Source organism: Manis pentadactyla, chromosome 17, assembly GCF_030020395.1.
Source record: "Manis pentadactyla isolate mManPen7 chromosome 17, mManPen7.hap1, whole genome shotgun sequence".
In the NCBI taxonomy this organism is placed as follows: Eukaryota; Metazoa; Chordata; class Mammalia; order Pholidota; family Manidae; genus Manis; species Manis pentadactyla.
Window position 1 is genome coordinate 58,544,652 of NC_080035.1, and position 13,281 is coordinate 58,557,932.

Here is a 13,281-nt window from a genome sequence, read left to right on the forward strand (position 1 = left end):
TGCAGTTTGAAGCTCAGTTATTAGGTGAATACACATGTATGATTGTTATTTCTTCTTGTGGAGTTAACCTTTTTATCATTATGAATGTTCCTCATTATTCCTGGCATTCTTTCTTGTTCTGAAAACAAGATTGTTTGATATTAATTAACTACACCAGCTTTCTTTTGACTAATGTTTGCTAGGTATATCTTTTAACATCCATTTATTTTTAACCTATATCTTTTTATATTTAAAGTGTGTCTCTTTGAGATAGCTGTTAAGTATATTCAATTAATTGTTTATTTCAGATATTTTTTATTTTAGTTCTGGAATTTACATTTTTTAAATAGTTTCTTTTTCTTGGATTTGCTAATGTTTTCATTCCTTACTAGAACATTTTATTTATCACATAAAGCATAGTTATAATACCCTTTTAAAAATCCTTAAATCTGTCAGTTTTTGAATCTGGGTCATTTCAGAGTTCTCACCCTTTTTCTTGAGAATGTGTCACATTTTTTTCAGTTTTCTCACATATTCAATAATTTTGGATTGTATCTTAGACATTGGAAATGTTGGGGTGATTTTGGATTTTTGCATATTCTTCCAAAGAGTGTTTTATTTCTTTGTTTCTAATTTTAGCAGCAGTTAATTTGGTTGGACTAAAACTAAACTAAACTAAAACAAATTCTGTCCCTTCGGAACATCTGAAATATAGTTCAGTTCTTTTAGCCTCAGCTGTGCTGTTTGGGGTCTGTTCTGTGCATGCATGGTTCAGGGGTCAGCCTAAGATGTGACTCACACTTACACAGAATTTGGGTCTCCCTTTCTCTGGCTCTCTTATTTCTGGGGTCCCCCAGCCTCACTCTCCAGTGACAATGATTGCCCAGAACTCTGTCTTGTTCTTCTTCAATTCAAAAAGATGGTGAGTATTGTACTTTTATTTGCTATCCTCATACCTGTCTCTAAAAGCCAGTGTGGTGACTAGAGGTGTGTGTGTGTGTGTGTACATACACATATGCATTTTATGTATTTTAATGTATATTTATGTAGTTTTGGTGTTGGGGCTCTCTGGGGATGTGGCAGAAATGAAGAAGGAACGTGGCAGTGATAAGGAGCAGGGGCAAAGGTAACCGGAGCTGCTGAGATGGGGCTTCAGAAGGTTCAGGCGTCGCTCTTCTTGGTTCCTTTCTCAGACGGGGCTCCCACTTTGCGGGGCCTTCCTTCCGTGATTGGATGGATTCCGCCCGGAGGGCCAGCCCTGTGTGTGGCAGTGGGGCTTCCGCGGAGGATGCCCCTTTGGGACAGAAGCCTGTCCAGCCTGGGGGCCCCCGGGCCGGCGGGGGAGCAGGCCCCCGAGGGGACCCCCAGCATGGGAGGCGGGGGGGTGGGCGGCTGCCGAGGGAGGGCCTCGCTGGCGGGCAGGGAAGGCAGCTCAAGAATGTTGGCGAGGAGTTTTTCCATCTTCTCACTCTGAGATTTACCTCATTAGTGAAAGAAGTTCGTCGGAATGAGGCTTAGCTCAGGCTTGGCAGGGGTGGCTCAGCTCTGTGAGAAATTTTGTGTTCTCTGGGCAGACTTAGAATAACTACAAGAAGTTGGGCAAAATCTTGTTTCTGGACATTATAGTGTTTGTTGTTATGATATTTTAAAAAAATTAGAGACATTTTCTGTATAATAGTTCCAGCTGGTTCTGGGGGCCAAATGGCTTTATTGTAGAGCATCTTGAGTGAACAAAACGGACCCCTTTCCATGTTTGTTTTCTAGGCATGTATCTGTATAACCTGTGTTTTATAATTTATGAATTATTTATGAAAACGAAATGCTAGCTTTTATTTAATTTTTATGACAGATCTAATTTTTTCACTTAAAATATAATATATGTGAAAGTCATCGAAGTGTTCAAGCATAGCTATCCAAAATATTCATTGTATTTTAGTGGAATGAAACTTTGATGTTCTTTATTAATATTTTAATTTATATGATTTTTGGACGGAGTAACCATCAGAATGGCTCGGAAGTTAAAAGTGTGAAAATTCAACAGCGCAAAATCTAACCCTCACTTTAGTCTTCCGTTCATCTAGCTTCCAGTTCCCCACTCTGCAGAGGTGACCACTGTCTTTTTCCACGTGTCTTTCAGAGTGAGAGAGAATATGTGTGTGTGTGTGTGTGTGTGTGTGTGTACGTAGATACAAGCACACAGAAAGGAGACCTTGTTTTCCGTTCTAATTCCTGATGCTGAAGTTGCATCTTCATACCGTACATGTGTGCATCATTCTTAATCCGTTTTGTGGTCTCTCTAGGCTTGGAGATATTTTTAAACCTGACATCATCGCATTATTGGGTCTAGAGCTTTTACTTCCTTAGCAGAGTGACCTTAATATGGTATTGTTGTTTTATAGAAAAAATTCATTTTCTGGAAGGTGATCTAGTTAACTATTTCACTGCTGGTAATTCAGTTTTCTAAATTAAAGGTTTTGATTGCTTCTTTTACTATCTAAGTGACTAGCGATAAGAATCTGATAGGAAATACTATTCATGGTTGCTTAAATTTCTTTGTATTCTCTCTCACTTTAATGTAGGGGAGTTTTCTTGAAGATACACACATTTCTTCAATATGTTTGCAAATACCATTTGTAGAACTAGTGGAAGTTACTTTTTAATTTTGTTACATAATTAATAGTATTGCCTGGCAGTTTACTTCATCTTAAGCATTTTGCTTATTTTATACTCTTGTATTCTAGGCAATGTAAAGAAACAAAGTTCCAAGAAAAAAACTTCAGATAAAAAAGGAAGACATCAAAGGGAGTGGCCTCAGTATTCTCCTCTTGAAGATATTAAACAGCGGAAAATATTAGACCTGAGACGATGGTAATCTCTAAAAACTGACTATTTTTTTTCCTTAACCACAATACCATTGTCATACCTAGGAAACTTAATAATATTTCCTTAATAGCTGATTCCCAGGCTTAATGTAGATTTCTTAGATTGTTCTGAAAGTATCTACATGCCTGGTTGTTCATATGGGGACCTAACCCTGGACTATGCCTTGTGCTTTCCTTTTGTGGCTTATACAACCATCTCTTAACCGAGAATAATCTCCACCTCACTCTCCTTCCCCCTTTTTTTAATTCTACGAGATTAGCTTATTGAAGAGATTTGGCCAGATATCTTATAGAAAGTCCTACCTTTTGGGTTTGTCTGATTTTTTTTTTCCTGTTAGTTGTCCAAATTGTTACTGTAACTTCAGTGTTTCCTGAAAACTGGAAGTTAGATGTAAAGACTTGATTGAACATTTTAGGCAAGAATACTGCCTAAATGATCCTGTGTCCTTCATGTCATACTGCACACACCTGGTTATCCAGTGTTAGAGATTCTAAGAGTGATTACTAGATTAAGGTGGTAACAGCCTTAATTCACATTGTCAAGTTATTTTCTCCCCTTTTCAGCCATCAAATAATCAGTGGGTGACAGTGGCATCAGGCTAATACCCCGTTACCATCAACTTTTCACCTAGTGGTTTAACCGAACCCATTGACAGTCCTTTCCTGAATCTTGCTGTGAAATGAGACACTACCTCACACCCGTTATACCCATTAGCATGGCCACTGTCAAAAAACAGAAAATAACAAATCCTGGCAAAAAGGTAGAGCAATTGTAACTCCTGTGCACTGTTAGTTGGAATATGGAATTATAAAGTAGTGCAGCCACTATGGAAAATAGTATGCACATCCCTAAAAAAATTAACAGTAGAATCACTATATATTATGGACTAAATATTTGTGTCTACCCCCCAATTCACATACTGAAATCCTACCCCCCAGTGTGATGGTATCAGGAGGTAGGGCCATTGGGAGGTGATTAGGTCATGAGGGTGGAGTCCTCATGAATGGGATTAGTGCCCTTAGAGAAGAGACAGGAGAAAGCTTGCTTCCTCTTCTCTCTCTCTGCTTTGTCATGTGAGGATACAGTGAGGGGATAGCCAAATGCTGAACAGAAAGCAGGTCCTTACCAGACATTGGATCTTCCAGTCTGATTTGGAAGAACTCTGTCTTGCCTGGGCATTTTTATTTAAACAGCCTTGCAAGTAGATATAAACAAAATCATTTATGTGTTGATTGTTCTTCCAGATCTTGGATTTCTCAGACTCTGGAACTATAAGCAATAAATATTTGTTGTTTAAACCACCCAGACTGTCATATTTGTTATAGCAGCCTGAGCTAACTGAGATACCAGTTGATGCAGCAATCCCATTTCTGGGTATATTTCCAAAAGAATGGAAAGCAGAAAGTGGGATCTCAGAGAGAGATTTGCACACCCGTGTTCATTGCAGTATTATTCACAAGAGCCAAGGGGTAGGTGAAGTACCTGTCAATAGGTAAAGGAGTATAGAAAAGGTGGTATATCCACACAATGGACTATTATTGAGCCTTAAAGAAGAAGGAAATTTTGATGTGTGCTTGACCATGGATGAACCTTGAGAATATTATGCTCAGTGAATTTAGCCTGACACAAAAAGATAAATACTGCATGATTCCACTTAAATGAAGTATTTAAAGAAGTCAAGTTCATAGAAATAGAAAATAGAATGGGGGTTGCCAGCAACTGGGGGAGGGCAAGGGGGAATTGCTGCTCAGTAGGCATTGAGTTCCAGTCTTGCAAGATGAAAAAGCTCTAGAGATTTCTATCACAATAATGCGAATATTGTTAACATTACTGAACTGTACCTTTAGAAATGGTTAGATGGTAAATTCCATGTGATTTGTTTTTACCACACAAATAAATAAATAAATAAATAAATAAATAAATAGGTGGGAGACTCAACAGATCTGACAAGGTGTTAAAGATAGTGGACAGGTCTTCGGTGATAATTGTCTCTCTTCAAAGGTGAGCAAGAATCAGAAAGGAAGCAACTTGATAATATGTGTATGAAAACTGCAAATAAAACAAAAAAGGAACATCTGCAGAAGGCACGCACATCTTTGGAGGAGTTACTCGAGGAAATAGTTAAAATTCAGACAAAGCCCTTTCTACAAGAAAAGTTATAGTTTACACAACTTCTCAAAATGAGCTAAAAGAAGAAATTATACAAGAACAGGAGGAGGAATAATTGTCAGGACCTTGGAAAGAAATAGAGGACAAAAAGAAAGTCATTGCGGAGGTGAAAACCACATTAAAAGCAAGGAAAAAGCCCAAACTCGGGAAAACCATAATGACGTCTATGGTGGGCCAGTGTGAGGAAATCACACAGACCCTAAATGGAAAAGGACCAAAATAAAAATTGATGAAAGAATAGAGAAATACAGATAACAGGATCCAAATATCTCCAACCAGTCTTCCCAAGGAAAAGATCAGAATAGAAAAAAATATTTTAAGACACAACTGAGATAAGAAAGGCTAGTCTGCAGATTTGAGAGGGTAAATTGTATCTCAGGAAAGGAAAATCAGTACAGTGTGAGCAGCACCAAAGCATGTTCTGGTGGAGTTGCTGAACTTGAAGCACAAAGGGTCCTGGGTGTCCAGGTGCAAAACCAAGATGTACTCAGGGAAATATCCCACTGGTCTCAGTGGGAAACTGAGAAACACCAGTGGAGTTCTCTTTCTCAGGAGACAAACAGTCACCCTAGGATTTTATATTCACATTGTCATTCAAGTGTGGAAGCGACAGACTCCCAGTCATGCAAGAATTCAGTGATTACAACACCTGTGAGCTCTTAGCCACTTGACAAGGAATGTAAACAAACAAGATACTGGGGAAAAAAGTGAGAAAGCTGTGGGAAATAATTGATTGTGACGGCTAAGTCCAATTGTAGGAAGTTTGGTCACAGAACAGAATGAATGTTCCGTGGATATGATACATGAGCACTGGTGGAAGTTAGCTTCTTAGTGTAAAATAGGAGAGCCCTGTAACGTCAACACTGTCTCAGGCTAGGATTGTTTTTGTGGGCATTTTTATTTAAACAGCCTTGCAAATAGATATAAGCAAAATCATCTATGTGTTGACTGTTTTTTTCATTAGGAGATATAAACGAGCTTATGGTCTTTCCTAGATGATAATTAGTGTATTAGCTCCCTAGGGCTGCCATAACTAAGTCCCAACAACTGGGTGGATTACAACAGAAATGGTCTCACCATTCTGGAGGGCCACCCTCCCTTCGGAACCTGTGGGGTAGAAGCCTCCTTGCCTTCCCCGGTCCCGTAGTTCTTTGGGCCGTCCTCGGCATCCCTGGGCTTGCGGCTGCGGCGCTGGTCTGCTGGCACATGGCTCTCGTCTCGTGTGTGCGTCTGCACAGGGTGTCCTCTGTGTCTCTCTTCTCTTTTTATAAGGACAGTGGTCATGGACTAAGGGCCCACCCTTCTCCAGGACGACCTCATCTTAACCTGACTACATCTGCCATGACTCTATTTCCAAATAAGGTCACATTCACAGGGACCATGGTTAGGGCTTCAACATATCTTTTTAGGGGGGCTCAGTTCAAGCCATTACAGTTAGTATATTATACGGCTCTCCAACAGCCATATGGTTAAGTGACCATTCTCATTTGCATCTCAGCTTAATGATCCTGGTTCAGACTATAGACACAAGGATCACTGTTGATTTGTAAGTGCACCATTATGCATATTGTATGTACCTACACAAATACATATACATATCCCTGCAATTTTCTTTTTCTGATTAACTTCAAGGTAAGACTAAAACTGCTCAGTGATAATAGGTCTTGTTTCTTCTTTTCTTGTTAGCTGCTCATTAGTAATACCTTCATTAGAAAGCGGCAGGGGAAAGGTAATTTGAAAGCCAGCGTATTTTCTTCCTTATGATTGAACAAGAGTCTGCTTCTTGTCTGTTTATGTTGGCCTCAGTCACTTCTCTCGACACATGACTATTTGGAAAATTGGGCTAATTGCAACTAAATTGTGCCATCGGAGGATTTTGTGTCACACTTAAAAGTTCTCTGCAGCAGTAGAACCATTATTCAGTGGCAATTTTTAATTTTAGGAATCCCTCTGAGAAGCTGATACGTAGGGACAATGCTTTATTTCTCCAGTATTTTTGAATTTGTAAATAATCATGTATTCAAGGAGCTCACTTAGGAGTTAACACTGACATTTCAGTAGTTGGTGTCTAAATTTATATATCATTAGTTTTTTTGCATTGGGTTTAGATAACAGCCACCCTAAATATTAGTCCTACTTAGCCATCTTTATTAATTTGGATGACTTCTTGTTATGGCATGTTTAATAGACAGAAAAATATCTTAAGTGAATAAAGATCTTGTCTTAGCTGAAACGATCAGTTTTCATGTGAACACTTTTAGTTGCATGAGATTACATTTCTATTATGTATATTTTGCACTTACTCAAGTGAAGAAAAGGGTTTTTTCTTTCCTCAGGTACTGCATAAGCCGGCCACAATATAAGACTTCTTGTGGTATCTCCTCATTAATTTCTTGTTGGAATTTCTTGTATAGCACAATGGGAGCTGGAGCGTAAGTATGTCAATTTATTGGTATCCCCAAGCTTTACATTTAAAAGTTATTCAGTGTTGCTCTTTTTATAATGGAAGACTTACAAGAATAGATTTTTTGTAAATTGAGAGAAAACTGCTGAATTTTGTCATTAGCCTTTTAGCTAAAAACATATGCATGCATTATTTTTGATGAAATAAAATTTAAAAACATGACTAAAATTTTTTGCGTATCAAACGTGTTAACGTTGAGACAGGTTATATTTGTATAAGGTTTGAATTATAAAATGAAAGGCTGTGTTTCTTCCATAGTCTTCCACCTGTTACCCAAGAAGAAGCTTTACATATTTTGGGCTTTCAACCCCCATTTGAAGATATTAGGTTCGGCCCTTTCACTGGAAATACAACACTTATGAGGTAGGGAGCCCTTGCTTAGGGGCAATACCTTATTTCTAGTTCTGCAAAATAATAATGCCATAGATGTGTGTTGGTAGTAAACCAACCCGTAGTAGACGTGCCACACTTGGGCACGGCCTGAATTTCTCTGCCATCTTTGTTATGGAACTGTCTCTATGAGTAAATCTTCTTGTTATTTTCAGATGGTTTAGACAAATTAATGACCATTTCCATGTGAAAGGATGCTCATATGTTCTATATAAGCCTCATGGGAAGAATAAAACAGCTGGAGAAACTGGTAGGTAAACATATAGAAGATTTTTACACAGACATGTGCTTTAGGATTCCTCTCAAAGGCTGGATGATTTGGGATATTATGTAAGCCCTAAACACGGTTTGCTAATTTTATATCTCCTTGTCCAAGGGAGAAATCCTAGTAGTAATCTATAGGGTACTTTTCAGCATACAGTTTAATATTTTTAGCTCTTGTCATCTTTACATTTAGAACTTTTAGCACTTTTAGGCTTGTCATAAACATGGTTTTAACACATTGTTTGTGTTGTTTGGGTCCATGGTGTGTCTGTGTGTGTGTGATTGTGCTAGTAAAGCTCTTTCAGGAAGCAGCATGGAGGTTGCAGTTTCTCTCCCTAAAAGGGAATGCAAGGATTTAGACTATTTGACAGTGAACCTGCATAATAATATATGACAGTAGGACAGTGGCCTGAAAGTGACAAAGTTCTCTTATAGAACAGTTTTGGTTATAACAGTAATGGGATTGATCTTGATTGTTTTATTTATGTGCTAGTTAAATAATTTGCATTATTTGATATTTTTGCAATCACTGACTTTATAAATCAGAAATTTGTAAGGTAGTGTTATAGAAAAAATCATTCTGACACTTGTTAAAAAAGTGAGGAAGACCTCATTTAAGACTACTGTCATGGGTTATTGTCGTAGGGAAGAGAGGTTGGATCAACTCCAAATACAACAGAGACAGCTGGGCATTTATAGCTAAGTAGCAAAGCGAGGGGGTCAGTGGGTAGAAAATTGCTAACAGGAGAACTCAAGGGTAAGGGATTCTTGCTAAATAGGTCTGACAGACAGGCCAAGGGCTTAGACATCAAGGATGAGGGATGAGGAACCTGCTCAGTTATCAAGGGATGGGGATTTTTTTCTAAACCGAGTTAGCAGGATTCTTTCCGAAGCTGGATTCAGCAACAGTGGATACAACAGCCCAAGATAGAGGCCTAGAGGCTCAGAGGAGCCCAGCTAAACTTTGGTCAGTGAGAGAGTCTTTATCAACAGAGAGGGCTTGTGGGTTAACGAGATGGTGGATTGAACGTTGAGTAGGACACCTGTCAGCTATATCAAGTCGGTTATAGGCCAGGCAGGCTTGGAGTTTGCATGTTGGTTTCTGCACATACTGACTTTGTGACCATGAGCAGACATGTCACTTACTGGGACCAGGGTAGACCTTTGTCTTTCCGTATTCGTACCTACCCCGTTGGGTCACTGTGAAGATAAAAGAAGATATGTTTTAATGCACTTAGCTCCTGTGTCTCCTCCAATTCACGTGCTGAAATCCTAACTGCCCATGTGATGGTACGAGGAGGTGGCGCCTTTGGGGAGAGATTAGGTCCTGAAGGTGGAGCCTCATGAATGGGCTTAGCCACCCCTACAGGAAGAGACATGAGAAAGCTCGCTTCCTCCTCTCTCCCTGTCTGCTCCGTTGTGTGAGGGGTACGGCCGGCAGGTGGTGGATGCAGGTGTCAAACCGAGTCTGTATGATTTTAGATCTCACACCTTACATTCGCTGTTCTGTCCGTCCTGGTGTTGACTTCTTTCAAGAGTCCTAGTGCACTTTAGAGCTATTATATTTACATATATATATGTATGTATATATACATATACATAATATTACTATATATCTATTACCTTTAATAATTAGCGTATATCATTTTCAAAAAAATTATGTATCTATAGAAACATTAGTTAACATTTTTTTTCCAAAATGCTTTCTCTCTCCTTAGCTCAAGGTTTTTGTTTGTTTGTTTTTTAGGTTGTTACATTGCTTCTTTTTAAAAAGTATCTGCCAGGATGACTGTACTTGGCATCAGTGTTTTTGGAATGTCATTATCATCACGTCAGTGAGTTGGGGGCACTTGACTTTTTGTGAAAGAAAATACATAATTTGTCTGCTTTATAAGACCTTTATTTTATTCCATGATCTTTATGTGTATTTTCACAAGATAAGAGCGACCTTTTTCTGGTCCAAAAGATTTTCACGGTCATTCTCCAGTTATTACAAAGTATAATAATGACTCTATTCATTAAAGGTCTTATAAAATGTATACCGAGGGCCTTTGTGCCGTGTAGACTGAACACACAGCCGTTTGCTGGAGGCAAGCATATGAGGAGGCGTGTCACGGCACTGCGGTGGGTGGTGTGAGTCAGCGCCACCGTCCCGGGCCTGCCACCCTCCTCTGGGACAGCACACGTGTGACGTGTGACCTTTTGTGGCATCCATGCCCAATCATGGATAAATATCAGTAAAGCTTATTTTCTTTTATTAATGTGACAATAAGCATAAGTAATAAATGTTCTAATATTTTGTATCTGTTCCCAAACGGGTGTCCTGGGTAACCACTCGGATGTGTCTACACTAAAAATCATTAACCTTGAGCAGTGGTCAGCAAACCTTTTCTATAAATAGGGAAATAATCACGGAGAGTCTGTCACGCGTATGTGTTGTGTACAGTGGAGAGCTACAGTGACACATTTCTTAGGCTTGTGTCCCGAGACGGCTTTACAGGTGGGGCCCTGAGAGGCATCAGCCCAAGATTCATCATTTCTCTTCTGTGCTTACCGATCATGAGAGGATTTCATCAGAGAAGTCCATGGTTTTTTGTTGTATTAGTATCAGTAGCATCTAGATAGAGCTAAATAAATAAATATCTAAATAAATATCTTATAATGAATGTAATAACAAACACTAAATAAACCCTGGAGAGAGTTGATTAAGGAATCACTATTCTAGAATTTTAAAAGATTTTGTCCGAATGTCCTATCCAAGTTTAAGATTTTATGCCGTAATTTTATTAGACATTCTCATTTGCAGATCTTTGAGGATCTGTACTTCATTCATTTTATGACCCTACAGATTTTTTTACCTGTACATTTAGGCTTCCTCCAACATACATCAGGTCTTTTTCATTTGAGGAGTGGAATAAACTACCTATTCCCTGCCTTCCCTCAGCCCCTTTTTGGGAGGAGGAGAGTGGCAGTTACTGTAATTCCTTCAAATGAATTTTAATAATAAATTTTCCTAGTTTTGTTCCCAGTTTCATTTTCCCTATTAGAGTTCTTGACTCCTGACTGTTTCTTTTTTGATGTGTATTTCTTGAAGGGTAATCAGTCTGCCTCCCCTCTTGGAATTTTCTCGTCCTCCTTCAGTGGTCAGGGGCCTGTGCAAACCCTGCTAGACTGCCAAGGCCTTCCTTGCTACTCTAGGCTCTAGTCCTCGTACCCCCAGAGTCCCGATGGTTGGCACCTGTCGTTTGGCATTTGGCACGCGCTGCCTTATATTATGTTTCATCTTTTTAATGTGTCTGTACAGCTCCCTGACCGTAGGGTCTGCCCTCAGTAGCTCTTTGATTCTGTAAATGGTGCCCGTGACCTTACACACGTCTCCCTAGAACTTCTGATTCTAATCAGAGGGGTGGGCAGGACGTGAGTCAAGCAAAAGGCTCTTCTGTCCCCTCTCACGTTGAAGGAGTTGAGAGACTGGCCTTTCTCACTTGTCTCTGGGATGTGTGGTCATGAAAACCATCATCACCTATTGCTGTGCTTTTGGAAAATACTCTGAAATGTCTCTTTGTGTTTAAATTTGTTTTTAAGGGTGGTTAGGCCTGTTTTCCACAGTGCTTTAAGCGTCCCCGGGGGCCTGGCTTCTTGGCCCTCGCGGCTCCCCCGTGCTTGCTGACATCTCATGTCCAGTGGCCCCGGCAAGTGTAAGCTGAGCTCACTCGAGGAATACAAATCAATACAGGGATTTGATGAAATTCACAGATTTAACTGTTACTATGAGTGTTTTTTTCCAGAGATGTCATTACCACAGAAGTTTATGCAAGTTGTCAACACTAATTCAATCCGTTGGTTCACTTATTATTTATTTATTATTAATGCCATTGCTATTATTATTATTACCAGATTATTCAGGTAACTTCGAAGTTGGTTTACTTAGCTACCAACATTTATGACAAGGAAGTCTAGATTCACCTTTCTTTAATCAGATAGATTGAAAACTATGCTAATGTTCATATATTTCATTTTGATTCTTCTAGTAGGTATATTGTAGCTCGTTATTTTTGCTTAACAGAGAATAGCTATCTCTGCCCTTTACCAGCATAACTCACATACATGCTCACTGTGGCCGCTGCTACCAGCATCCCCCGGCGCCTCAGCACCTCTCAGGTGCACTGTGTGTTACTACTCTGTTTTCCTCCTCCGCCGGTTTCTCCAATTCATGACAGACACAAGGCCAGATAAATCTTTTTAATGTGCAGGGCTAATAGATCCTTTCTACTTTAGAAGCTCTCTAGTGCTTGCTTAAAATGGAAACCTCAAAGCCAATGCTGTCCTACGTGTACTAGTTGTGTTTAAAAGATGTCAGGGGATCAAGAGTTCTGCAGCTTTTCTGGATTACAGAATGTGGTGGTTGTTTTTTGAAGGTGTAAAAAAATTCTAGTAAGGTCTAGAATTCTCCTAGTCCTCTATAGATGATCAGGCTCTACAGCACAAACTCAAACTAAAAACTCAAAGAATATTGGAATGTTGATTTGTTAACTTGGAGTGAGAAATATAACCAAAGCCACCAGCATTCTCCTGCCAGCTGCTCACGGCAGCGTAGCAGTAACTCCTCCTGGCAGTCGGTCTGGGCGACTAACGAGCTAACGCTAGTTGTTTCCTCTCCTTCCTCTGCACGCTACGGATCATGGCCCTGCATTTGGGAGTGGTTGCTTTGTCACTTAAGTATCAGACTTTTTTAGATCTACTCTGGTGTAGACTGGACATTGTTCTGGAGTTAGCCTCCATCAGTAACCCATTTATTTTTTTTCTCCTAGCTAGAATTACTTTCTTGGGTGATGACCTTAATGTATTAAATGCTGTATTTACTTTCATTTCAGAGGGTGATCTCTTTCTGACCTTGTCCTGAAATTCTGGGGGTGTCCTACGGTAGGCCTCTGTATACTAACTGTTGTACCCTATATTCTAATCCAGACCACCTGCCGCTCCCTGGTTACGTCCCTCCCCTCCAGTGATTTTGTTTTCTCCTCATGCACTTTCCTCCGTCTGGATTGTTGAAATCCTGCCACTCTGTTAAGTTCTGTCTTGAATGCCACCCTTCTTTCTTGATTGCTCAAACCTGATGTGCTCTTCCTCAT

The 13,281-nt window shown here is 39.7% G+C and overlaps 1 protein-coding gene across 2 annotated transcripts in view; it reads left to right on the plus strand.

Moving 5' to 3' along the window:
* The window catches only part of LOC118916724 (basic immunoglobulin-like variable motif-containing protein), a 77,135-nt gene that overhangs the window by 7,715 nt on the left and 56,139 nt on the right, over positions 1-13,281 (plus strand). For both annotated transcript variants that reach the window (XM_036893896.2, XM_036893895.2), the window contains exons 3-6: positions 2,721-2,847; positions 7,368-7,463; positions 7,754-7,858; positions 8,041-8,135. In XM_036893896.2, coding sequence (XP_036749791.2) covers positions 2,721-2,847; positions 7,368-7,463; positions 7,754-7,858; positions 8,041-8,135 — 423 coding nt within the window. The remainder of the gene's footprint in view (positions 1-2,720; positions 2,848-7,367; positions 7,464-7,753; positions 7,859-8,040; positions 8,136-13,281) is intronic.